The 27,562-nt window shown below is 38.5% G+C and overlaps 1 protein-coding gene across 1 annotated transcript in view; it reads left to right on the top strand.

The window, feature by feature from the left end:
- The window catches only part of ITGA8 (integrin subunit alpha 8), an 84,519-nt gene that overhangs the window by 14,724 nt on the left and 42,233 nt on the right, over positions 1–27,562 (top strand). Inside the window, exons 9-20 of the mRNA XM_015853426.3 lie at positions 2,115–2,158; positions 2,729–2,785; positions 2,964–3,016; positions 6,772–6,977; positions 8,447–8,638; positions 18,989–19,034; positions 21,029–21,136; positions 23,197–23,252; positions 23,780–23,934; positions 25,014–25,151; positions 25,629–25,696; positions 26,546–26,693. Coding sequence (XP_015708912.2) covers positions 2,115–2,158; positions 2,729–2,785; positions 2,964–3,016; positions 6,772–6,977; positions 8,447–8,638; positions 18,989–19,034; positions 21,029–21,136; positions 23,197–23,252; positions 23,780–23,934; positions 25,014–25,151; positions 25,629–25,696; positions 26,546–26,693 — 1,271 coding nt within the window. The remainder of the gene's footprint in view (positions 1–2,114; positions 2,159–2,728; positions 2,786–2,963; positions 3,017–6,771; positions 6,978–8,446; positions 8,639–18,988; positions 19,035–21,028; positions 21,137–23,196; positions 23,253–23,779; positions 23,935–25,013; positions 25,152–25,628; positions 25,697–26,545; positions 26,694–27,562) is intronic.

The raw sequence follows: 27,562 nt of genomic DNA, 5'->3' as shown, positions 1-27,562 counted from the left end.
GAGGCAAATATTCCTTTAGAAGGTGTGTGATGGCAAAACAGAATTTAAGTAACCTGAAAATCTGAATCTATTGTTAGGGTGTCCTTCTGCATATGCATCTGTTCTACAGAGCTGTGACAGTGTTGTCACAGAGCTCATTGGATTTCACCAGTTTGGTGATGAGTGGCTGTGAGTGGTACTAACAGTGCAGTCCTGTACGTTTTTTAGTTCCATACTCGGTCTGCACAGAAGCTGCTGGACCTCAGCACCTGGGTGACCAGATGCAGGTTTGAAAACATCTGTGTGTGTTGAAAGCACACTTATGGCTGCCACATAACTTTACAGATAAGCAGAGGAGAAAACATTCAGCAGCTCCTGGGCTGACTATACCAGCACTCTTGCTCTTGGTGAGAGCAGCTCTTGGCTCTGTAAATGTTTCCCAGGTTCCAGTTCATGTGTTATATGGATGGGGTGCCTGGGACAGCTCATTAGCTGACCCTTTTCATACAGAATATTTTCCTGCACAGTCTTCTCCCGAGCCTTGTATTTCACAACGGGAAATGAAGGAACTGAATTCTTGTTATTCTAATCTGGGTTTAGAGGGAGAGAAAGTTATACAGGAAGATTGGTATTCAGTTGATCCCTTGAATAAGGAAGAGCTGATTGGACATGGATAAGTGTCTGAAGAAGAATCACACCTGAGACTTTCTAAATGTTCTGGAGGCAACTAGGTTTGACACAGCACAAAACCAGTCAAAATTTGCAGTTAGCAGCTGTCAGTTAAGAGGAAACAGACATACCACAGAGTTAATAGCAGTGCTTAAAAGCGTCATTGATGTTGAATCCGGTATAGGGGGAAAACAGCTCCCTTTGCAGCTGTTTCATAGACTGTGTTGAAGTAGAGGTTTAGCTGTTTTCAGAAATTATACAATATTTTGAAACATATAGTAAAAAAAACTTGTGATCCTTGGTGTTTCTTATATTCAGAGCTATGCATCTCTTGTAAGGCTGGTGATCAGTCGTAAAGCATTACCTAAAGAGTAGCTTTCTAGAGGGGATGAGCAGCTCCTTGGTCCAAACTCACAAAGTCAGTACAGGCTGAGTACATTTCCAAAAATGAAGCCAGCTCTCCAGTACTGCTGCTGCTTATTTTCTTTAAAGTTTTTTGTCCTGTGCCACTTTGGGATGGACAAAAATAGACATTATTTTGAGCCCAGTGGTACACTGTGCGGTAGTTATTGGCACAAAGAATTACAGCATTGTCTGACCCATTGATCCTTTATTACTGTTTCCATCTCCCTTTGACCAAATGCATACAACCACAAGGGAGTATATCAACTCATAGAGGAACTGGTGAATGGTAGGTCAGTTGAGGCAGATGTCTGAGATGCTCTTGTATATGAAACTCCTGCTCTTCTGTTGTGGATATGGATATTCTAATGAGGGAAGGTTTTGTCAGTAAAACTGCTGTTTATGGCTTTGCTCTTTGTTTTGCTTTTTTTTCCCCCTACTAGTTGTTTAAGCTTTGGCCTCTGTGCAGGATCACATCCCAGAGGGCAGCTTGGTCCAACGTTTCATGTTCCAGTTCAATGAATTCTGTCAATGCCACTCACCAAAACTTGCTTATAATGCCTTCAGATAGCTATCATGTGCAGAACTTATCAAATACTCTCATGGCATCCAGCCCAATAACAGATGTGAGAAAACATTAAGCAGCCAGAAGGAAAAGAAAAATTTGTAATGACAATTGTGTTTAGCTTTTGTATGATGGTGTGTGATGCCACAGCTAATTTTGGTTTCTTCAGTCCACAGCTGTCAGGTTGCAAGCTGAAGTGTAGGAACAGTTTTGTTGTGCTGTACTGTGCTAAATAGCACCCAGGAGAAAAAGACCTCTGGCTAGGCATGGATGAGTGTATTCAACAGTTCACTGTAATATTTCAAGCAACTAGATGCACTGAATGAATGTTAAAATCTCATGAATGAAGGTCTTGAAGTGATGTGCAGGTGTTTCTGATACAGACAACAAACCACAATCCTGAACGTTACGTACAAGGCAAGATTTAAGTGGTCTGGAATGTGTGTTGCATGCTGCTCAGACAGCCTAACCAGTTCATTGCTGATCATTTGTATTTCAGAGCTGGTTGCTGGAGTCCCAAGGGGTGCACAGAATTTTGGTTACGTATGTACTGGACCCACGTTTTATCCTTTTTATGGTGAAAGTGACATTAGACTACTTGGAAGCTTCAGGGCTACATTGTTTTCTGTCTCTTAGAGCCTGAACTTTCTAATCAGAGAAAAATGCTGCTGGCTTTCACTCCCAGGCTACCTGCCTAGGTTGAAATGCTTTCCTGGCATGGGATTTAAATGTTGAGCTATTACTCTGCTCTGAAGTCTGTTTTCAGTACCCAGTTACTGGCACTTTTCAAGTATGAGTAGTATCCCAGTTCCCACTGAGTGCTATCAGACCTTGGCCTAAGCTATCCCACAGAATGGGACATTTCATATGTGTTCTTTCTAAGTGTATAAACTTGATTCCAAATGCAGAGGGTGGTGTTATACAGTTAGAAAGGAAGTGAAGGGGGGTGTGTGGATACACAGCTATTTTCTGCTAGGGGGAAGAAAATGTTTCAGGTATAACTTGCTTGAGTAGCAGAAAGATCCCAGTCACAGACACATTCTCTAGTTTTGTGATGTTATGCTGTATCGTATCTCTTTGCGCTTGAAACTTTTCCTGTCTTTCTGTTAATAGGTCTCAATCATTAATTCTTCAGACTTGACCTTTATCCAGAATTTCACTGGTGAACAGGTAATGCCAAACAACTATTTGATGAAATATTATATACCAAGAGGATATAATTTCATAGATTTCATAAACTGTGTGAAAGAATTATCTTTTAGAACTAATAACCATTGAAACAAAAGAGGTTTATCCATGAAACTTTTTAAAAATGATATGAAGCCTATCTGTTGTTTTTTATTTCCAGATGGCGTCTTATTTTGGGTACACTGTTGCAGTATCTGATGTTAACAATGATGGGTAGGTTACCAAATATATTTGGCTTCACTGAACATCCACAGAAGCTCTGCCTGATATTTGTCAATAAACACAGGTTTTCAGATGCTTCATACCTCAGATGCTTCTCTTGACTTTTCTGCTTCTGTTTGCATAGGTCTATCTTCATGCATTTACACTGTGGGCAATTTGCAGGCCTAGAATTATACAATCAAATTGCTGTTGAGGCCTGTGTGGTTTCCCAGTCCATGTCTTTAAAAACAAACAACCAAAAAACAAATGACTCCCTCTGAAATCCAAACACTGCACAGAAAACAAAGCTCTACATGTCTGATTATATGTAGTCCATTGTTGGCAATTTGCACATATATTCAAGAGAAATTTTTATCTAAAGGGGAGAGTAAAACTGGAAGGGAAATCAAAAAGCAAATGGGAAATGGCCACTCCAAACTGTGTATGTGTGCATAAAAGAACAAAGGAGATAGTGACGGCTTTACCAGTAGCAGGAGCCTGATCAAGTCATATGTTGAAAAGATGAATGAGGATGATGTTTTGTTGTAATGAGGCTGAAGACATGGCTCTAAGATTAGACTCATCCTAGGAAAATAGTGGCATCGACCTTCTCCTCTAGCAGTTCTGCAAGTGTTCCAGGATGGCTCCTGCATTTATATCTGCACTGCAGTAGGACTGTAAGCAGAACAAGGAAATTGAGGGTATTGTTTGAAATACCCTTTAGTTACCCACTAATAATGAGAAATTTACAATGAAGCTTAGCAAATCAAGCTGTGCCATCTGCTTGCAGACTGCATTCCTGGTAAAGAGGAAAAAAACACTCTCAGTTTGGACCAAAACAGTCAAATAAAATGTGGAATAAGTTGTTTAATGGTCTTTTATTTGGCCTATATCAAAGCTTTCCGTAGTTATGCTTTGACCTCTTGACAATTCCCCTACTCCTGCTCTTTGTTACACAGCAGGATACAAAGAATACAAAGAAACCGCATACAGTCCCAGCAGGTAGTCAGCTTGTGCTTTTTAAAGTGTTTTTTGTGTGCTGGTTGGTGGGTTTGGCTTTTTTATTTGTTTGTTCTTTTATCAGAAGGGAAGCAATACTGGCTAGTTACCGTTCTGTGCTGGAATGAAGATAAATATACCAGTTGATGTTAGCGGCAACATCATAGTGTGGTGATGAAATGGATCTAAAGATGGGGTTTAAAATACTTTGCACTCTGAACTGCACTTTATGATTTAATATTACTGTTTGTGGGCAGTAATATAAAATTGTTGGAGAGAAAATTCATACTTTCAGTCTTGCAAAGGAGTTGCCAAAGCAGCTTGTCTTGCCCTGCTGAGCTTGGACTTTGAGAAAGAAGAGAGAAAGCAAGAGGGTGAGAGATGTAAGGCTTTGGTATGGATGGGACATGTCAAGAGCTGGAGCAAAGGCAAACTGAGTGCTCTGGTTGTTCTGCTGTCAAAAGCAGTTCAGAGATAGGTCGTTGTATGTGTGCCTACTTCCCATCCTTCCCTCTAGTAATTTAGCCAATCTCAGCTGCTGAGCTCTGGTCCAGCCCCCTGTATTATTTGTGTATTTTTTACAATCATTTTCATTTCTTCTAAAAAAGTAGAAATTTTCCTAGAAAAATAACCCAGGGCCATGCACTTTGATCTGAGATGCTAAAATCTGTACATATGGACTTGAGCTCTAGTCTGTTTGCATTCCATCTCAGCAGATGAATCTTGTATTTATGGTTAGGCTTCTGTTTAGGGAATTTTTGTCCATACTGGGTAGTAGATAGTCTGCCTCTCTCTCCACTTAATGCACTCTAGATATTGCTGCGTGGCCCAGAGTTTCAACAGTGTCTACATATTTTGCACTGATGTAGTGGGAGCTTATTGGCTCAGAATCTTTTGGTTCCCTATCACTTCTAAAAATCTTACTTTATCCTTACAGTTCTCATTGGAGCCAGGCTCATCTTTTACCTCATGGTTTATACAGTGCGCAACACCATGGGGTCTCAATCTCAATGGAAACATCTAGACTGTGATGCTGTAAAATAACAGATTACAGTACTACTGTACGGTGCTTTTGGTACATGGTGAACGTAAAATAACTTGTGGGGAAAAAAAAAAAGCATTCATGATCTAAAATAACTTGTCAAAAAAGAACATTGATGTTATGTTTCTGTTGTTGCTGTTGTTTTGTGGCAACAGCTTTAGCTGACATTCTGTCCCAGCCTCTAACATCTTCCATTAGTCAAGGGCTTTTGATGTTTAATCTGTCAGGAAAACCCCACCTCTGATGTGAAGTCAGCATCTGCTTCCTTTTTTTCTTTAGTTATCCTTACCGTGGGGTAATATTTGACCTATAAAGAAGAACTGTACGAAAGTGACCTAACATTTTGACTTACAGTTTCCTTTACGGAAATCTCCCATAAAGCTTTATAGAAAAATAATATTTTGAGAAATACTTTGTCAAAATTTCTGGAATATGTGAGTTCTACAACAAGATTAAAAGGCGTATAAATGGCATGTTCACTACTAAATGTTATGGTATTCATCTTAGAACCACAGTATATCTCTATTGTTAAGAAGTAGCTGAGCTACTCATGAAACAAACATGTTTGCTTCTTCTGTCAGTCTTAGGAAAAATTATGTAGAGCATTTTTCAATAATTGGTTTATTTATGTCTCTGAAAACATCACTATTGAGAATGTGATTAATTAAGAATATGAAGTTTTCCATGAGCTTACAAAGTTAGAACAAAATTTCATGTTAGAGCAAGAGAATGTATTTTCTAAATTTAAAATTCTGGGAGCAAGTGGTACAAGTTCTTTGCAACAATGGAGTTCCTTGATATGGATGACCAATGTCACTGAATATAATGGGAATTTTCCCTTTAGCATACATGGGCTTGAGCAACTTATATACTTCTTGGAGCAGCAAAACAGATAAAAGAACCTTTCCCTCTGAGTTTCATATTTCTCTGACTTTATGGACATAGTTGGCATGGTGGGGTTGGGTTAACAATTGGGCTAGGTGATCCCAGTGGTCTTTCCAATCATTATCTGCAGTTCTGTCTTTTCTCTTTAATACTTGATACAGCAAATTACATGAGCTCTGCAGCTACTTATGTACCTAATACTCAACAGAAGAACTTTCAGAAATGAAGCTTTAGCTTTGTCTCCCAGCATACATTTGAATTAGTGATGAGGAATTCTCTATGAATTGATGTTCAACCTGTTTCATGTATGTAACTTCAAAAATCTGGTAAAAAAATTAAATAGATTCTTTTTTCTTTTGTTCACTTACTGATGTATAGCTTTAAAAGAAATCAGGATTTTATACTGAAGTTTGGCTCTCACTAGTCCAGTTAGCAAGGTAGATCTACAGAACTTGTTCTCCTAATACAGGTGACCTCTGAGTTGAATTTCTGACTTCTGGATCATTAATTGTAAAATATAGCACTTCAGTGTCTTGTGGGCATGAATTAAAGTGCAATAAATTCTATTTAAAACTAAGAGGAAATGTTTTTGCTGTGGGGTTGCCCAGATAGGTTATAGAATCTCCGTACTTAGAGATTGAAAACTGGAGTAGGCATAACCTTTGTAACCTCATCTGCTGACCATACCTTGACCAAATGCTTGTACTAGGACACCAGAAATGTCTTCCTACCTCAGCCAGACTATGACTCTGTAATTCTCTGTTTCGTGTTTATAAGTGCATGAACTTTATTGAATATGCTCAGTCTCTCAGTGACACTGATTTTTGTTTGACTGTTCCAGTTTAGATGATATCTTAGTTGGGGCCCCTCTGTTTATGGAACGAGAATTTGAGAGCAAGCCTAAAGAAGTTGGGCAAGTCTATCTCTACCTGCAGGAAAGTGCTTTCCTCTTCCGAGATCCACAAATTCTGACAGGCACTGAAGTGTTCGGTAGATTTGGCAGTGCAATTACTCACCTTGGAGATCTCAATCAAGATGGATATAATGGTAATTTTATATAAAGTGGTAACGTGTTTTTGGGATTTTATTATGATTATGTCCTTTTTTTGTTCATTTCATCTCAATTTCTTACCCACCCCACTGGTGAGGAGAGTGAGCAAAATGTAGCGTGTGGTTTAGCTGCCTGCTGGATTAAACCAGAACACTGTATATCACTGACATTAGAAATGGCTAAGCAGTGATTATGAAGTGCTGTGCACTGCCTGAGGAAGACTTTAACTTGCAACTTCAAAGTCAAGAGAATTCACACTAACCCTAAAAAACTGGTAGAGGGCCAAGCAGTTGAAAGCTCGTCTATAGAACAGCATTAACTACACTGCTATCTTTTTCTGAATATGAACATGTTTGAATCAAAATATTATCTGTTGTTTTATAATTAGATTTAAATAGTTAAGATTTTGCATTTGTTTAAAAGCAAATTTCTCTTTCTTTCCTCATGTGTTTGGATGGATTGAAAGAGGCTCAGTAATTGGGGCAGTTTAGCCGCAATAAAAGAATTGGACAAATACACACATACTATTTTGGAATCAGACTTCCACTGGTAATTAGGCTTTGAAGGAAATAGCTTCTCAGTGGGTTTTTTTTCAAATGCCAATACCACTCAAACTGAAAAGAAAATATTCATGAAGTAAAATGGGAGACTAAGTTCAGGAAAACAGTCCAAGTTAAACCATCTTGCTTAATTGTGTGAGATAGCTTGGATGTCCTGAGCAGCTAGAGTTCGTCTTCTACACATGGTCAGTAACTCTGTCATTTTACACAGATTTCCTTTCTTCCTGTTTCCAGGTTGTTAGGGATCTGCAATTCAGGTACCTCTGCATCTAAAACCCCAGGAAGCTTTTACTGGAGGAGTTATTTTGAACAGTAGTCATAAAGATAGTTTGGCCACTCAGGAGAAAACTAACAAACATGAACTCAGCTCCTCCTTAACTTGAAGACTCTTTTTCACAGCAGTAGGCTCTAGAACAGTGTGGACAATTTGTGACTCTTGTGCAAGGGATATGTCGTCTCAAGAGCCATCAGATTTTACTGAGATTCAGGGTGCACAAAGCTGGAATACCATCCTGTGGGAAGAAGTTGCTGGGTTGTGGCCAGTGAGAGAGATTACCCTCCCTGGGTTGTCCTGGAGCCCCACCATGGGATTCAGCTGGGAAGATTTCCCGTTTTCTACTTGTGAGCAATAGCAAATACCTTAAACCTTTTACCTTAAATACCTGAGCAGGGAAGATTGGTCTCCTTGGCTTGATAGGGAAAGGAGGGCATGATTCTCTTTTTCTCTCTCACTGTATGAAGAATTCTAGGAAGAATCTAGAGTCAAGGTCTTCTACTTCACAACTGGAGATACAACTTATAGGGTTTTGTTGCATTACCGCTGTCAGTAGTTTTATGCTTGTTTTCCTTTTGGGGACTTAATTCTTGCTTATTTTAATTAAGCATATTCTTTTATTGCACTACAGACATTGCCATTGGTGCACCATTTGCAGGTGAAGACAGAAGAGGTAAAGTGCTCATTTACAATGGATACAGTAATGGGTTAAAAACTGACCCTTCCCAAGTTCTCAACGGAGCCTGGGCCTCACAGTCCATGCCTTCGGGATTTGGCTTTACTTTAAGAGGAGACTCAGATGTAGACAAGAATGATTACCCAGGTAAGATTTTTCCATGAGAAAGGGAATTTCATACTTCTATTCTCTGGAAAATGCATCATACCTAAACTGCTCCTTTTGGAAGGCAGAGGTCAGATTTAAGGATAGATGTATTTTTGGACAGTTCTAGTTTGCTTTCCAGAGAGTTGAAATCAGACAAAACAAATACTCCTTTTCCTGTCAAAAGACATGATCAGAAAGTCAAAAAAGGACTCAAATAGTTACATGAACATAAAACATGTGAAGTTTACATTAAAAAGCTTAACCCTTTCCCCCACTTTCAAAAACTGAATGCTCTCAGCTTATTGAACTTGTGATGTGTCCTCCATCCTGGCATTCTTTCTTAATTCAAAACACGTGTTGTAGAAAAGGGGTTGACTTGGTTGTGTTACTGGGTTGTTTTTTGTGGTCTGAAAAGATGCTGGGCTGTACATAGGTTCTTAATGGCTTTGATCTAATTACAAAAAAACAGAACATAATGGCATTGTTTAAATGCAGATATTTCATTTGGGCATTTCTGTGCTTGTTTGTTTGTTTTCATTTTGCTATACTGACTCTTCCTTTTTATGTTATCTTTAATTCTTCTTTATTAGCTTACCTGACATGCATTCACATTTGTCAATTTGATAACATCACTTGAGTTTTGCTAGGGGGGAGGTGTTATTTTTCTAAAAAACACACTGTTCCTAGCACCATGAGTAGAGTGGATGTTGAAGATAATTTACATGTGTTTGTATTTATTCTCCCTCTCTCTTCTGGAAGCAAATCTGTTCTGTTTCATTACATTAAAATTCAGAAGCCTAGCAAGAGTGCAATAAAATACTTTGTTGTTGTGAAATGTCCACATCCACAGTAGAATGCTATTTCTTTATTGCCCAACTCACTGTGAAATCACTTTTGTTAGTTTGGGTTGTGTCAAGGCTAATGTTCTTAAAAGTTGTGCTGTTTATGAAGGGGAAATTGTTATTTTCAAAGAAAGGGAACAGCCTTTTGCCTTTTTGTGATGATTGTAAAAAAACTTGAAAGAGTTTTTTTTTTGTTTTTTTTTTTTTCAAGAGAGAGAAGAAAATTGCTGAAAAGGGGTGTCTACAATAGCAATTACATTCTTACCAAACAGAAAAGCTGACTGCAAAGTAATAAAGTGAGGCTATCACAGGACTGAGGAGAGGGGACCTTTAAGCTTTTGGAAGAAGGGCTTTTAAACGTTGTTCTGACTTTTTGTTTATATGTTGTTGATGGTGCTATTAATAGGCTTTCATTGTCCATGACTAACGAGGTTCTTTTGGACAAAGAGCTCTTTATTAAAGTTTCAGCATTTAAACATTTTCTAAAGCCACACACAAGGCCCCCCAGCAAAACCAAAGAAAACAGGATATTGCATTCCTGACATTTCTAAGATTGGGAAGATAGAGAGAAGGAAAGGAAAGATTCTTTCAGGTCACATACGGAACCAAGAAGTCTATCTAGTGCTAAAATCACATTTTGTGGAGCATCTTTTAAGCTAATTAATGAAAATCTTGGGTGATGGGCCTCAGTCTTTTTAAGTTTACACTAAGGAACTGGTAAACTTGTTTCGGTTGTGAGATTTAGTGGATCTTTCCTTCTTGCCATCATAGGCTCAGCTATGCATCTTACTATTTCACATTGTGGTATTGGCTTACTATGTGTTAGATGGCTTGGGTTTGTTACATATATTATTTGTTTTAGAAAAAAATTCTCTGTTGATTGTAACTGGCTTCTCCCTCTGTCCCTCAAGTGAGTATGGGGATGGGCAGTCCAAAGCACTGGCGAGAATCTCTCAGAAAACAAAGACATAATTAAAAAACCTTACTGTTAGTTGACCACCTCTTCCTTAAATCACAGATGTGAAGCACCAAAATAGAGCTGTAAAAACAGCACAACCGGGGCACAATATTAGCACAAGAATAGTATACTTTCCTGTGGGGAAAAGAAAGAAAGAAAGAAAGGAAATCATATGGGGAAATGCAAGTCCAGGACAAACACGCTAGGCAATGAAGCAAGTAATCCTTGTGGCAAAGAGTTTTATTTCTCCACCTCCCAGTGGAAGTCTTGAAGGGCAGCCCTTGTACAAAGAGGAAAAAAGGGACAGAACTTCGAAGGAATAGGAAGGAAGTTTTATTTTAGGTGTGAGCTGAGAGGCAGAGCAATTGCTGACTCTGGAAGATCTAGGAAACCAGCTTGTAATTCAGTGCTTCCCAAACTAATGGCCATGGCTGTGATTCAAGGAGGGTTGTGAAAGATTAGGAAAAAGACTTTTCGTTGTTTTTTTTCATTTAAGCTTTTTAATGACTATATTGTAAAGCCAACCATTTTATAGAAAGAAAAAAGTAATAAAACTTCACTCTCAGAAGTTCATTACCCTGGAGACTGGGAAATGAGAGCCAGCTGTAATGTCTGGCTGCTGGTGTAATCCTGTATTGCCACAGTCTAAGGTGAGAGTCTCCCAGCAGTTCTCTCTTCCATGGTTAGGGCCAAAGTGTTGTATGAAGACAAGCTCAGAAAGGCTTGCAAGCAACTCAGGATCAAGCAGGCACATACCTGCTAAGAAATGAGGGACTGAGAGATGGGCGATGCTCTGCTAGATGATGCAGTTAGAGACTGAATTACAAGCTGAGGAAAAATGTTTCTGAAAAGTGAGGATGATTCAAGTCATTATCTTCTCTTGCACAAAGATTAAATGCAGTTTTTGCTCGAGGTTCAGATCAGGCAGAGATCTACCTATTTGCTTTCTGGAGAAGAGCAGCCCATCTCATTTAATACAGGAATTTATGTATTTTGCTCCCTATCCAAATACCTGTATTGCTCAGGAGCAACGAACAAAACAGAGTTTACAAAAGCTGCCTAATACTCAGGGCAGTTCAAATTCTCCAGCTTTTCTGTGAATGGATATGTGGTTTCTTCTCCCTCCTTTTTCTGCAGCTCCTGGCCAGCACAAGGAGAGAACAACCAGCTCTTGGTCTTACCTGGGAAAGGCAGAGGAAGACCCCCCCCTTGTTCCCCAGTTCCTCCAGAGTAAATAGAGTGAAATGGGAAGCTCCATAACAGATAGGAGAGAAGACTAATCAGGAACCTACTAGTGCAGATCTGTCTAGCAGACCTGTCTGGCACTGTAGCCTGTCTCCAGCAGTGGCCAAGTGCTCAGATATCCAGGAAATTGTACAGTTGTTGTGATATTTCCCAAATGTTCACCCAGATCTAACCATCTGGAGGAGCAAGGTGTCCGAGACTGAAGTTCTATCCTCACATTTAGTAGCCCTTTACAGACTTTATTATTCTGAATTTGACTACCCAGTGGCAAATCTGGCACCTAGAGCAGCCCGTGGCAAGGGGCTATGGAGGCTGTGTGTCTTCTGATTGTTTTCACTGCATTACATTCAAGTTGAACGTTGCCCTTGACAGTTCCTTAGGATGTGCAGTAGTTCTTGTGCTGTAGAGACAGCAAGCAATTCTCCTGTACCCCACTTGTGTTATACAGATCACTGTCATATTCCCTCCCTGAGCTGTATGTCTTTTTATTCCTGGAAAGGAACCTTAATTTACATAATTCTTCCATTTGAGATGGCAAGTGACCCACCAGTCCTGCTGTACTAGTGGATGGTTCAGTCTTGCCGTTATTGCTGCCTTTTTGTCCATACATTTTTAAATAAGATCAACTAATGGCAGTGTGTAAAGTGCAACTTGTGTCTGGCTTGAAGCATTGTTTCTGATAAAGATTTTATCATTGATTTGGTTTTCCAGCTTTGCTAAGATCTACCAAGAAGAAAATCAAAATTACTACTTGAGAAAAAATAATCTCAAGTATTTTCCACTGAAATCAATAATGATATTTGTGCAAGAAAATAAAGTGAGCCAGAAACTGTTGTCTGGCCTTGAGGCTGCATGGCACAGCTCAGCTTATCATCACCTGATAAAACCCTGCTGCCCTGGAAACAAGGTGGCTATGTTCAGACTGTCTTTTCAGAAGGATCCTTGGCCCATGTTATTCCCCAGGGCATCCCTGTCCACTTAGACTATACCAATTTATTGGGTGATTCCTCACCTTGAAGAATTCCAGTATCAGACAGTGGTAATGTTGGCAGTGAATGGATGGATGCTCCTCTCTTTGTCATCATATAAGAATTAGGCAAATTTTATAGTCAATTAATATAACAAGAGTATTTATCCATTCTTTCCTGTCTTTCTTTTAACATCTTTGGTCAGACTTTCAGATGCCCTTCATGTTCCTTTATTCTTGTTCCATCTTTGATTACATATTGCATCTAGTAAAAAAGCTGAAAGAGAATAAAAAACATAAGGTGGTGCTCCGAGGCATAGTGCTGTACTTCCAGGTGAAGAGACCAAATGTAAATTCAGTAGGTGGATTGTTTTGTTAAGCAGCAGCTCTTCAAGCTTTGCCCAGGATATTCAGCAGTCCTGTCCTCAGCTCACTCTTCTTGACTGTCCAGTATGCTAGAACGTTTGAACAGCTTAATGATAACTTTCCCCACAGCTTCTACTCCTTTTCCAGTTAAATCTGGGACATTTAGAGCCTCTTTGCTCCATCCTGAGCATTACTTGTGTCATCAGAGCTTGGAGAAGGGAATGAGGTCTCAGTTTAGGCTTTTGTTTTGAATTGTAGTTTGCTTTACTTATTGCTTTATCTATCTTTTTCTAATAGCATAATTCAGTTTTGATAGGTGCAAAATAAGCCTGTAAATGTGTTTAATGGGAAAGAAGTTTGTTTCTTTTTCCTTCTGGGCATCAGTTCAAAACTGGTCCCGCTGAGTGCTTGGGATCTGTGATTATCTAGGTGCTGGCGCTGCGCTTCCAGCTGGTGTATCTGTCTGTGCAGGGCTCAGGCATTTGAAGCTGTAAGGTTTCCACCCTCATATTTCAGCATATGCTCAGTCACTTGGTGGCTGATTATAGCTGAGAAAATAGTTTATAATGAGAAACTTACTCAGCTCATTATGCTTGCTTTCTTCTTGTGGCATATCCTCCAGCAGACTGTGGTTTCTTCAAATGTGGGTGGGTTCCGAGCAGTGCTCTTTGTGAATTCACTATTCAGAAGTTGTTGATGGTTAATTACTTAATTGCTCAGATAAATTCTGCACTGTTGTTTCTGCTCCCTGCCTGTCCTGTCTAAGGGCACTTGTGTAAAGTCTTCCCTGTTAACTTTGAGATTCTCTTGGGGTAAGTGTGTGTAAACTTCACCTTTAAGATATCCCAGTTTTATACAAACCAAGTCTGGCCTTTTATTTTGGTCATTCTTTTTATTCAAGCCCATGTTGGCCAGAGAAATGAATAAAGGCATCTTCAAGCCTTACTATTTTGGGATCACTTATTATCTTAAGAATAGCACATGTTTTATATAAACATATTACTCCAGAAGCATTTTAAGGAAGAAACAAGTGTGAAAGTCACACAAAATTTCCTAAGAACTTCAGTAATCCAGTCTAATCTTATTTAAATCAAAGCATTTAGCAGCTCCATCTGCTGAGTACATTAACTCAAAGAGTGGGAAGAAAACACTCAAGTTTCTGAGAGGCAAGGGTTCTTCAGCATTCATACTTTTTGACAACAATAGGCAGTGTGCCAGCAACAGCACAGAACTGTAATCTAGTGGTGATTAAATTATTAATTTGGGCCAGGAGATTTGTGGAAGACAAACAAATCAATGAGAAGTTTCATCTGTTATGGTAAGAGGGGACTGCTTGCTGAGTGTGGGAGCCAGAACATGAGCATAGCTTCTGCCTGCAGATGCGTCTGGCAAAAACACCAGCTGATTTTGTTTGCACATGAATGATCAATCAAAAATGTCATGACAAGCCAAGAATCTCCTGAAAATATGTTAATTTTGCAATTAAATACTAAACACGTTATCTATGGAATTAATAGAGGTGCTTTTCTAAAGTTCTTTGAGATATTTAATTAAATTAACAGTATTAAGCACAATAGATAATAAGAATAAAGCAATTAATCCAGTAAGGGGGAATTAACTGATCTGATAGAGTAATAACTGCCTCGTTTTGCATTTGTTAGTGGTATGATGGAGTAGATAACAACATTGTATTATGAAGGGTCTCATGCAGACAAAAAGAGGAGCACTGAATTAGCCTTTGAATGGTAGAATCATAGAATCATTTGAGTTGGAAGGGACCTTTAGGGGTCACCTAGTCCAACTTCTCTGCAATGAACAGAGACTCCTAAAGCTACATAAGATTGCTCAGAGCCCCATACAGCCTGATCTTCAATGTCTCCGGGGATGAAGCAGATTCTCTCGGCAACCATTTCCAATGCCTTGGTGTTATCCTTAACAAATGCTCTAACAGAGTGGTTGAAAAAGAGGGATCAAGGCAGTTGAGAATCATAGAAGATAGCGATTATGGTTTGAGTGATGGTTGCATGTAGTGTTCAGTTAAAACCGTTGAGTAATGTTGACTGAATGATTAGCACTGTGTCCTTCATTATGGTCAAGCCTGTAGTAATGGCCATTTAAGGGGAATTTTATTATTTCCTACTGAGATTTGGGAGGTTAGTGATCTCTAAAATCCTAGAAAGCAGAAAGAGAAATCTGATGGTGGACCTTCCTGACCCTAATCAACTAAGGGAACAAGAACGGAATAGGCTCACAGCAGTTTTTAACAGGATCTTCAATTATGCAGATTTCTCAGTCTTTTATGAAATTTCCCATAGTACCTCTACTCAGATAGGATTCTTATCGCTTTTCAGTTACTATTTCTACTGCATAATTAAACTCACAGACTGCATAATGTGCTGTTTAACACTGTCAGCAAACCATTCAGAGCCCATAAAATGAGCACTCATGGCTGTACCCTGATAGGGTTGTGCTGGGGAGGTGACTCATCTGTCTGTTATTTCATTTCTGGGTCTCTCACAAGTGAGTTGTCGCCAGTTCTGTAGTTCTTCTCTGGCTATTGTTCTTGGCCACTGTCTCCCCACAAGGAGCAATGGCATACCAGGCTGTGGCCATTTCTCCTGGGGCTGCTGGGCTGACAGGCACAAAGTGTCAAGCACACTCCATGTTCCATCCTTCCTCAGCTCCCTGGGGCTGCATCTCACATAGGGGATGGAGATAGTCTTTAAAAATGGCAGGGGATCAAAAAATTTGCTGGAGTGAATAACTGGGGATAGAACTCTGTTGATCTACTTATTCCCTTTGGTTGACTGAAGGTTCAGTCAGCATCATGCCCTTTAGCACAGCCACATAGAAGGTGCAGGTGAAGAGATGAGCTTACAAAACTCAATGTGCCTTTCAGAGCCATCTGTGAATATTCTTTCCTTAACTGTTTATGATAGTTTTATTTCAGAAAATGGATTATTTTTCACCAGGGGAGATATTGAAAGCCTTTCTTTGCATGCAAACCTCACGTTGTGTTGAATTGCAAGTTGAAAATTCCTTTGGAGTCACTGATTGCCTTTTTTTCCTTATCTATTGGACATGGTGGTTTTGGGCCATGCAGCCATTTACTTGTATCTCAGAGGTACCTCATCCTCTTGAAAACACGAGAAAGTGAAGGACTGAAGAAGATCTTGTGTGTCAGATCTGTTGCTCTCTTTCTCTATTTATATACATTTCATTCAGAACTTGAAAAAAAACCAACCCTCACAAATGCAAAGATGCAGTCAGAGGTGTTCATATGCTTTTCTTCAGACTCTGTTTGTAAGGACTGCAGTTAGTTAAGCTGTTTTTCTTGTTGTTATCCTTTTTTGGTTTGGGGGTTTTTTGCTATGTAATTCCAAATTCCTTGTTAAACCCTTATTCTCCAGCTAGAGACCTTTGTATCATTGACCTTGCATGCGTAGCATTAGCAGGCAATGAATAAAAACAACTTCCTTCTATTTTTAGGAAGGGAAAGTTGCCAAGCTTCAGATAATTTAGCCATGCATTTCTTGTCATAGAAATGATTAATAACTTTTTTGCAGAACACAAAGCAAATTCATAACTTCTGTGTATGAATGCCCTAACTTGATGTGCATTCAAATCTCATGGATTTGTATCTTTTTTTTTTTTTTCCAGTGGTAGTTACAGGAGTTGACCCCTCAAGGCAAAGAAAGAACAAAACTAGAACAAGTAAAAGCAAAGCATAAATGTAATGGACCTTCCAGTAAATCCTCTGCTTGAATGCATAATGATTTGGTCCTTATGTTAGAGCATATATGTCACTACTAGAAATGAGCATGTTTTATTCTTTGCATGTTTGCTTCTAAATATATTATTCCTTCTCAGTAATTTCATGCTTTTGTGGCTCCTTCCCCCCAGTCTGGCTATCGGGGGGAAGAGAATTGGAAGGGCAAGTGTTAGAAAACTCATGGATTGAGACAAAGACAGTTTTATAAGAAAAGAGGAGGGGGGAAGAAGAAGCCCTGCAGCCAAGAGGCAATGTGCATTGCAGTTGCCCACCAGTGCTGAGTCAGTCCTCAATCAATGGCAGCTCCCTTGGCCAACTCTTCCCATTATTGGGAAGATCAGATTATGAAATGATTGCAAGTCCAGAATCTAGATAAGTCACGGTTGTCTGCCTGTTTTGTCTCTGCCATAGCACAGCATTGAGTCCATGCTGGACTAGATATCCTACATTAAGTAAGTTGCAGCACTGATAAAGATCCAACAACTGGGAATGACAGATACAGTGTGAAGTCCTTTTTATCTCTCTTTCTGTTCATAGAACAGTGCTGAATTTTTTCCCTTTTTCTAATTTTTTTTTTTCTATTTTTTTTCTCTTTCCAAAAACAGCATTAAGTAGTTTTTGGTTACTCTGCGTACTGCTATCAGGGAGATGTCTGGGAAATTTCTGCCATTTGCATTGTGTAGCTTTTGTGGTGATAAGTGTGTCTCAGTTGTTTGTTTAAGGGAAAATATCTTTAGATTTTGGGACTGTGTGTAAGCTCTCTATAAAAGCTACTAAAGAAGAGGACTCATAAATGTCCCAGAAAGGAGATAGAGACAATGCAGCTATTTTAAACATTCTTGACCCTGAAGTGAATTTCATAAGGCCATTGGAAGCAGAAAAATGTAAGTGCTGCAAAAAAAGAAGATCAGACCATAAACTGCCCATGCCCTCTCCTCTGAGGACATTAGTCCTTTTTTAAACTTGTTAAATCCTGACCATCTGAAGGGCAGACAGCCCTGGAGAACATTCAGGCTGGCTAAGATCCACCACCCTAATTAGCACCAGGGCTTTGTAGTTGCTCCATGATTTCAGAGGCTCTTAAGCAAACCAGTGCACAAACTGTGGAAACAGCAAGGAAGGGTTTGTTTTTCAATCCTGACAACTGCTTTAATGGATTTATTCAGATAAGTTTAGATTGCCAGTCTGTGCCACTGCAAGATCCGTTGTAAGACTTTGTCTACTAAATTGTATATTTGCAAATCAAATAATAAACAGTAGAGTGAAAGGGATGTCCAGCTGGACACTTCACTAGGGGGACAGAAAAGGAAGCAAAGCTCTTTTCCTCCCTAGATTTCAGCTAGAGGCAGCAGAACAGCTGATCGTTTATTCCCCTCTGGTTGGATTCAGCTTTTCTCCAGCAAAATCTGGAGATCTTTCCAGCCAGCCAGTCTGGATCATTCCAGACAGCTCTATATGGGGACTCCAGACAGTAAGAGGAAATATTTGGGCTTATAGGATTTCAACTCAGTATCGTTGAAAGTAAGACAGTAAGACAGATGTGCCCAAGGCCCAGTGTAGTTCATGCATTGTTGACCCTGTTTGTTCCAAATGGTGACTCGTGGGGAAAAAGATCGCAATCAACTGATAGCTGTTACCAGCCTTAGCACATCCTCTTACAGTGCTGAAAACATTAGTGACTATGAAATCAGTTTTCCTCAAATCTATGCACTGTGTTTGTGTACAAATACATAGTGCCTAAATTAATGAAAAAATGACAGGAGAATTGGGAGGATTGTCAAGAAGAAACACCACAAATTTTCAGTGTGAACTGCATGAGGGTGACCACAAAGTGGGTTTGTGTCTCTTTGTGTCATAGGCAACTGGTGGTTTGGAATAAAATGTGTGCTAATGGGTGCCCATGGCATCCTTTTACTCCTTTATTACAAGCTAACCCTGTCTTAAACGAACTGATTCTGGATGCAGTAAAGATAATTATGTGTCAGCATCTGCCAATATTGAAACATTTCCTTTCAGATACAGTGTTGACCAAAAAAAAAGGAAGAAAGAAAAGACCTAGAAAGTAGGAATTTCATGTTTGTTTCATGTTACTGAATTGTATGATTCGATGACTCTAAATGTAAGTAGTCTGATTTAAGCTGGAAAAAAAATGTATGTGTGCTTTTTATGTTGTTCTTCTGAAGCTGCTTTCTTTTTCCAGATTTAATTGTAGGTGCATTTGGAGCTGGAAAAGCAGTTGTTTACAGGTATGTATGTGATCAATACGAAGCGTTTGTAGTTTTACAGCCTTAGTGGGAGGTCTACAAATGAACAAATGTCACATTTCTAGGTTTCCCTGGTGCAGTGTGTAAAAGATGCTGATTATGGATGATAAATGAAACAGCCTATGGACAACAAACACTGTTGATTCACAACAAGAGAAAGCAGTGCATTTTCTACCTTTAAAGCAACCTCACACACAGCTCTATAGAATCAGAAGCCCTCAGTACAGCTCATGAGAGAGAAATTTATAAGGGACAACGCTGAAAATTAATTCCTTTTTTGGAGAATGGTACTAGTAAGCAATCTGGATTTTCAGGTCACTGTTGCCTCTTTGGAGCTCATGAACATTAAGAAATGATTTAATAGAAATAAAGTCACTGCTTTAACCTCGGTTTGGAGTAGATGTATGAGATCCTACTCTGCAGATTTCCAAAGCTGTTGCTGATTACTGGTTTTCAGTAAATGCACTATCTGAGCATGAGTGTAAAGTAGAGCTACCAGATCCATAGATGAAAATCTGCTGCTGCTGTATTAATCCACACATGCAGACAGTTCTTTGCATTTTAACATTCGCCGTCCATTGGTGCAGCAGTGTAGTGATATTTCCAGATTCTTCCCTGTCTTCTCTTTGGTGTTCCCAACAGAACCTGTTGTTCAGTTTCCCAGATGAATATTTGTCAAAGCTGAAGAATTGTGTAAACCAGGGTGTTGTTTTAACTCTCGGTATCCAACACAATGAGTAGACTTGGTTTTCCTACTGCTGTATTTTGGAATCACGCAAATGTTTTGCACTGCATCCTTTTGCAGTGGCAAAGGTGACAGCACAGGATTTGAAGTGGAGAGTTAGATCTAGTGTGCAGTAGCAGTAGCAATAAAAATGTGTTCTATTTAAGAAAGCCAATAGCAAGCAAGAAGCCCTCAATCTTTGTTTCCTGGCCAGAGTGTATCAAATGCGTAACTTGTCAGTTTGGAGAAATAGATTTATTAGTGGAAACTTGCTTGAAAAAAAAGCATTTTCCCTTTAGCACAGGAATGAAGACAGTAATTTTATTTTTTTAGTACCTTGATGAAGCAGTGCTGAAAAGAGATTTTAGAGACTCAACTGTGGATTAAAATATGATGAAAGTAACTGTTGTAAGCTATTTTTGCCAGAATTATGTAAGTTACTGTAAGAGAGTATTGCTGTCTTAAAAAAAAAAGAAAGAAAAAGAAAGAAAAAGAAAAAAAACCACCAAAACAACCCAGAATTTTGTTTTCATTTCTCTTTTGAATTGCTCTCATTGCTCTCCATAACAGATTAGCTGATTACTCAATAGCAGCTTGTTTTTCAGGGGGTTGTTTTCCATCACCACAACCATCTACTCACATACTCAGCAGAATTTTCTGTGCTGATTATTCATGGTTTACAAAGTCAGTTGTCTCAAGTCATGATTCTGGGTCAGAATTTACTTCATTATTGGCTTCAGATAATTCTAGAACGGCTTCTATTTTAACAGCATCGTCTTCATTTTTATTTTTGAAGTATCTAAAGCAAGAGATAGCAAGTCTGCTTATGTCAGTGTTCATGGATAAACACGAATCTGGCCGTTCATAAAGTAACAGCCAAAGGGCTGCTGTGAATCCCACGGGGCAGCTCTGGCCTCTTGTGAGATCCTGCTGTGATGCAATGTCTCTGATGTGCCCATATCCCAGGACAGGCCTACTGTGAAGTGCAGCATACTGTGTCACTGATACGGTCTGCTCTTAACCTGTGCTTTTTTGTGAAGAACTGTGAAAATGTCTTGGTAAGGACCTGTCATAGTTTCTGCCAAAAACAACAAGAATTTTGGGTAGGAGCAGTGTTATTAAAGCCTTTTTTTCCCAAGTAACTCTACATTTAGAGATTCTTTGGGGCCATCTCACTGAAGTGTTTTCTCTGCTGCAGTCTAGTACTTATGTGCTTCTACTCTGCATAGTGAACTTTATTTCTGTCCCTTAGAGCCAGACCTGTTGTGACTGTGAATGCTCTGCTCATTCTGAACCCCATGATTGTGAATCCAGACAACAAGACTTGCCAGCCCCTTGGATCTCAGCTTTTGGTGGCCTGGTAAGTCCATGATTAGACAAAAAAAACATCCTCAGCATTCTCTTCTTTCTAAAATAACTTTCTACTTTGAGTTTTTCGTGCAGCTTTTTTTTGAACACACAAACAGTTAAGCATGCTGTGAGTGCAACAAAGTCATGTTTATTACCTCCCACTACTTCACAGATTCTCTAAACAAAGTAGGGGAAAGTTGAGTTGTGTTATATTGAGTCTCCACCTGCATGGGAGAATGCTGAGTGTCTCATAGGATCAGGCTGCAAGTTCACATTCTGTCTCTAGATGAATGAAACATGATACAGCTAAGACTGACAACACAGAAGCATCCTTCCAACAAAACACACATCTTTGTTGAGGAAGTGTGACAGTGAAAGTGGTGAAAGTGCTGGTGATCTCACCATTTTCTGTTAGAGAAAGAGAGGTCTCAGTCCTTTGTAGAAGGGAAAAGATGTCCTGCGGACCATACTGAGTGTAGCTGTTGTTTCTGGCTGTCTTCAGTCAGAACAAAGCTATGGAATGCATCATACCTGTCAGTGTTGGATGTATCCTTAAAAGAGAAACCCTCTGCCACAGTAGCATTTAACCTAGAAAAGGTAAAGTGCATTCAAAATATAAATATAATTGAAAAAAAATTATGATGGGTTACAAATCTAAATGCTTGTAATGCAGTTGGATCTCTCTGATAGTATTAATGCCACACAGATGCTTTTACAACACTTACAAGGAGGTCACTTGCATTGCATTCAGCAGAATGATATGGCTCCAGATCTTTTTAAGAACTCTTCTCTCCATATGGGATAGGATTTCTAAATAAAATGTACTGACAAGTTTGCTTGGAGAAAAATGTTTTTCTTCTTCTGCATGAGAGAAGTGAATAAAAGCACCTCAGTTAAAAATGTGTTCTTGCCATAAGATATTGCTTAAAAACAAAGGGAGAAAGGCAAGTCGTGCTCCTTTAACTTGTAGTTTTTTCATTAGTTTTCACTTTTGTTTACAGTAAGTAAGAAGGTGTTTGGTTCATATCTACAAGACTTTTAGTAGGAGCATAATTTAATTTCTGTCTGCTTCATTCTAAAATACTTTTCCCTGAAGATTTAGTTTGTATTACAAAATGACTGAAGACCAGCTGCTATTTTCCATGCTTTAATTTTTCTCTTTAGTTGATACAAGCTTGTATTCTACATATGAAAACAATTAATAGGGAAACTCCAACAGGCAAAGAATTCCTCAGTCCCGTGGGATAGATTTCTGTATGTCTTAGCCAGCTGTGCAACTTGTTTAAAGTGTCTACTGACTGACATTGCAAAATTAGAATGAAAGGGAACCTCCCACCAGAACGGTTTCAGGAAGTGTAAAATATGAAGAACGTGGATTATTGTACCTTTTCTAGAATCAGGAAAATATTATTTTTATTTGGGATTCATTATGGCTGATACGATGCTTGTCACAGTTGTCATTGTGTCACACATATTAGTGGGCTTAGAAAAAACTTGCTGTAGACTGTGAACAAGAAAATGAAAAACAAACATATAAACCTTACATGTTGAATTAGTGTACTAAATAATGAACCTGAATAAGTAGTTTATCTGTGCTTCAGCGTGGCTCTGCAAAACTTAGGAGAATTGAATACAATACGAGAAGCAAAAATTGATCAAGTCAGTTGATGTGTTTGAATTGAATTGCACCCACTTGAAATCATGTAGGTCTTTCTTACTGGACCACGATGAAGCAGAAAGAACTTCTGCAGACAGCCTCATGTAAAGGTAATTCATTAAAGCTCAGAATATGGAACCCAACTTTGCCAGCGGTATTAGAAGGGTGATCTCTATTGGTTGTTTCTAGGATTTGTGGAAAAGTTCTTCATATCTTTCCTGTTAGGTTATTCAGAGTATTAGAGAAGCCAGGGCTACATTCTGTCTTAGGGTGTATGGTTAGGTGCCTTAGCACAGATTGTAGTGAGCATCATTTTAAGAAAAGGAAAGAAAAACTTGGAGGTATGATTTTGGAATTGCTAGTTTCCACATCAGCTCTCTTTCTACTAACAATTACTTCTTTTTTATATCTAGTTTTACTGTAAGAGTCTGTGCAGCATTTGAAGGCCAAAGTATTTCAGATGATATAGGTAAGAGATCTTTTATATATTCCTATAATTTTCTCTGCCTCACTTAATTTCAGAATTTTTCTCTTATGCCTTGAATGTTGCTAGGAGTGCAGTCCTCCTGAGGTAGGAAAAAAAACGTTTACACACACACAGGCACAAAGCTTTTACAATTCATTTGAAGGCTTTTTGTTCTGTTAAGCCATTTTATAGATAAAGCCAATATCTTACCCAGTTGGAGAAAATTCTGTTATGGAAAAAAAAAGAAGAAAAAGAAAAAGGAAAAAAGGAAAGAACCAGAATTCCTGTACAGTACACACATGGCATGTAAATAAAGTTATGGTTTTATTGAAGCTATACGTGTTCTATGCTTTGAATCAATAACTAGTGTGCTCCTAAACAGACCTTGGCCATGGTCTAGTTTTACTTGGAAGCCTTTTTTTGTCATTTGTAATATTAATGTTGGTTATTAACTATATATATAATGAATTGCTTGCTGTTTTTCTTTCTGTGTTAAATAAATAAATGTTCAATTTACTTGTATCCTGTAGTCCTGAAAGGTGAATTGCAATTAGATTCATTGAAACAGAAAGGAGCTGTTAAAAGGACTCTCTTCTTTGATTATCATCAGTCACATCATTATTTCTCCATCGTGATGGAAAGACAGAAGAAGCTCTATTGCCAGGACTTTCTTGTTTATCTCAGAGTAAGTTTAAAATAGTTTGGACTGTTTGAGTAGTATCAGGGATTAAAGAAGATTTGTAAAGAAGGGAAGCCATTTGAATAGCAAGAACATTTTACACAGGTGCTAGATCCCAACATTATACAAATGAGAGATGGGAAGGAACTGGCATAAATGTCCAGACCATCCTTCTTATCAACAAGAGTTACTATGAAAATATTTGATTCACTTTCAGTCACTGAAAGTAAAAAAGAAAGGCTTCCTTTGTGCAGTTTTTCTGTGTATATTATTAATTTTATGCTCTTTTAGGAATTTTGATTAAATGTGCATCTCCTCTTAGAAAAGTATAAGGTTGTTCTCTCTTATGGTATTCACAGTTTAGTCAACTAAACTCATTAAATGCCATGACAGTTCTATTCCAACAAATATGTTAAAGGATTGTATTGACCTAAAATTCATATATTTTGAATATTTTAAAATATCTATAAAAAAAAAAACCACAAAAAAACACCTTAAAACTGCGGCACTTGAAAATGAAGAAGAAAGGGTTATTGGTTACTCACTTGCAGCTGGAATTACCTCACGTGCATTCCTAGGCTTGTTCAAGAAATGTAGTGGGAGGTGGAATGGAGAAGACTCAAGCCATGTGTAAGACAGAATCTAGACAACTGAACTGGTGTTCTATCATCACTAATTCATATAAATCATTGGTTGTGGAATAAACCAACAATATTACCTCCACAAATCTACACATACCTTCTCTCCGTTCTAAACTAAAGGAGGGCAATAGCTGATACCAATTTGTTCTGTGTGTCTTTTAAGTAGCTTCATGTTAGGCAAATGTTAAGAGAAAAAATGTTGAGTCTGCTCAGCTCAGCCTGCTTCTTCCAGATGTGGAGCTATGGAGACAGTGTGTTCTGGGCATTCCAGTTAATGGTAGGTCATTATGCTTTCACAGTGAAATTACAAATAGTCACATTTTGGCCAGCACCTGTCAATGCATTGTGTTTTTACCTTCAGTAAATAAGACCATACTCTTCCAAATAAGACCATACTCATCCAAAATAATTATTCTTCTTTTATTATTTGATTGTCACTCACAGGATGAAACAGAATTTAGAGATAAATTATCTCCCATCAATATAAACTTCAATTATAGCTTGGATGAATCCTATTTCAAAGACAGCTTGATGGTGAAGCCAATACTGAATTATTACCAGAGAAGCTCAGTAACAGAACAGGTATGAAATTTGCATGCAACATATCCTGTATACAAACAAGAAAACATTTAGGAATATTATGTGTTTCATCTCCCTTTAAAGAGTATCAGGCCCTGAAATTGCACAACAAGGATTTAATTAATTCAGAATGGAAATTGAAGATAAATATAGAACCAGGCAATGCTTTAAAGCATTTCCAAAATTTTGGTGTGTTCATAGTTTTGATTGCATTTTACAAGATGTGGGCTCAGTTACTCTGGGAAAGGACCTGGAAGATATTATTTTGCTGAAGATGTAGTTTACGGTCTAGATAGTCTTGAGAAGTACTCATCTTGAAAGGAACTTTTAGAAGGGAGAACTAGATTTAACCATGAGAAAAATTGTAGTGATATTTAAGACATAAATTAGGGATATTTAATGAAGTGATTTGGACTTTGAAACTTGTAGTAGCTTTAAGATATCTTTTTGTTTGTTTGTTTTTTATTAAATGACATGCAGGCTTACATTCTGGTAGACTGTGGGGAGGACAACTTGTGCATTCCTGACTTGCACCTTTCTGTTTTGCCGTAAGTTAAACAAAATAGGCCATCCTACACATAAAAATCCAGACTCTTCTAAGTGCTTCAACCAAATGAAACGGTTTTGTTGTGTGCTGTATCTGCTCATTCTTACCTAATTTCTAAGCTTTAATTTGTGCATCTAATTCACTTAGGAAACCAACAGTGGGGAAATACATAGTTACAGAGTTATGTCTTTGTCAGATGTATTCATCATATTTAAAGGCTACCATAGAAAACGCAGTTTGCAAGTGTTAGGAGTGGTACTATTTTTTTTGAATGCCAGGAGATAACACCAACTGCTGTTTAAAATAGCCATTAAATTTACTGATTTCAGTATGTCAGTAATTCTGAACTAGGGACACAATTCTCTTGAATGGTCTGTGTCGTAAATGACATAAATGAATCTCAGAAAAAAAATAAAAATAAAAACATGGCAACCATTCCTCTTACAGAGGGAGAAATATGCCAAGCAGGAGAAGAGGGAGACCTCTGGCAGTTATCTGTCTGTGCCATCAAAATCAGTGGACAACTGTGAAAGCAAAGGGCACAGTGCCACTGCATGTTTCTTCCACTTGATAGTTGTCACTGGTTAGAAAGTAGAGAGGCTCTGAAGCTGTGTACAACTAACTTGCAAGCTCTCCAGTCATCTACTCTGTCCATGGTGGGTGTTTTCCCTGGAACTCTCCCGTTCCCAGGTGCTTGCATGCTTTTCAAAGGGGTCGCTTTTTATGAGAAAGTTTTACTCTGTATTCACAGAATATTTTCCAGAGAGATGCTAAGAGGGCAATTTGGCTTTCTGCTGTAAATCATAATTGTGTATGTTTGAACTTCTGACAAGTCATATGTTCTGCATAGAGATAAAGATCAGCTAATAATTGGAGAAGAAAACTGTGTCGTGCTCATAATAAATCCAAGGAATGATGGGGAAGGAGCCTATGAAGCTGAGCTGCATATAAAGATTCCACCTGAAGCAGATTACACTGGGGTTGAACGCAACAACAAGGTAAATAAAAATCAATTATTTTATCTTATGTATGTGCTATAAAAAGGCAGTTATAATGTAAAATGTGGCAACGTTCACAGAAGGTCTGTGGTAGACTCGTGTCCCATGGAGCTGTGCTGAGCACACTGTGTTTCCTTATGGGGTCTGTTTGTTTTTAAGAGCAAAGACGAAACACTATCCTGCAAACAAGCAACTTGTTCATGTATTCTCTGTTGGACAGCAAGTCTGTATCACCTCATCTGCACATAAATCTCTCAGACTGTTGCAACATGAACTTTCTTTTTTTTTCTGTCTGTGCCTGGAATGCACAGCAGGGCCTCAAGGGTGAGAGTGGGAGAAAGTGAGTTAATTTCCTTTCTGGAGGCAAATGTTTTTAAGGAAGTTGACAGTAACTTACAAGGTATTTCTTTACTCTCCTTCTGTCAGTATCTCTATTACTGGGCTTTGAACCCAGTTAGATGAAAATGACAAGATCTACTGTTGTCTCTAAAGATGATGATACAGAAAAATAATACAGAAATACTCAGAAACTTCACTTCTAAAAAGCATTTTTTGTGCACAAATAAGCAAAGACTGGCCTCTTGCTGTATTGCTTTTATTCTCTCAGAACCATCTATTTTTTCATGCTGTGATCTACAAGGCATAAAGAAAACTAAGATTCTCTTTGATATGCTACACTTGGTTGTATTTTTCCTTTGTTACGCTTTGGGAATCTTTGGCTGTTCTTTTGGCCATTACCAAGGATGTCAGGGGAGGCAGTTAATCCAAAGCCCACACATATTCACACGTATCTTTCATTTTGACTGGACAGAAGTTGCTCAGGACTCCTTTTAAATGTTCATTTGGGAGAGAAATTGCTATTGTAATTT

Source organism: Coturnix japonica, chromosome 2, assembly GCF_054131305.1.
Source record: "Coturnix japonica strain WE chromosome 2, WE-NBRP24, whole genome shotgun sequence".
Taxonomy (NCBI): Eukaryota; Metazoa; Chordata; class Aves; order Galliformes; family Phasianidae; genus Coturnix; species Coturnix japonica.
The sequence above is the reverse complement of the archived record's forward strand: the minus strand, read 5'-3'. Positions and strand labels throughout refer to the sequence as shown.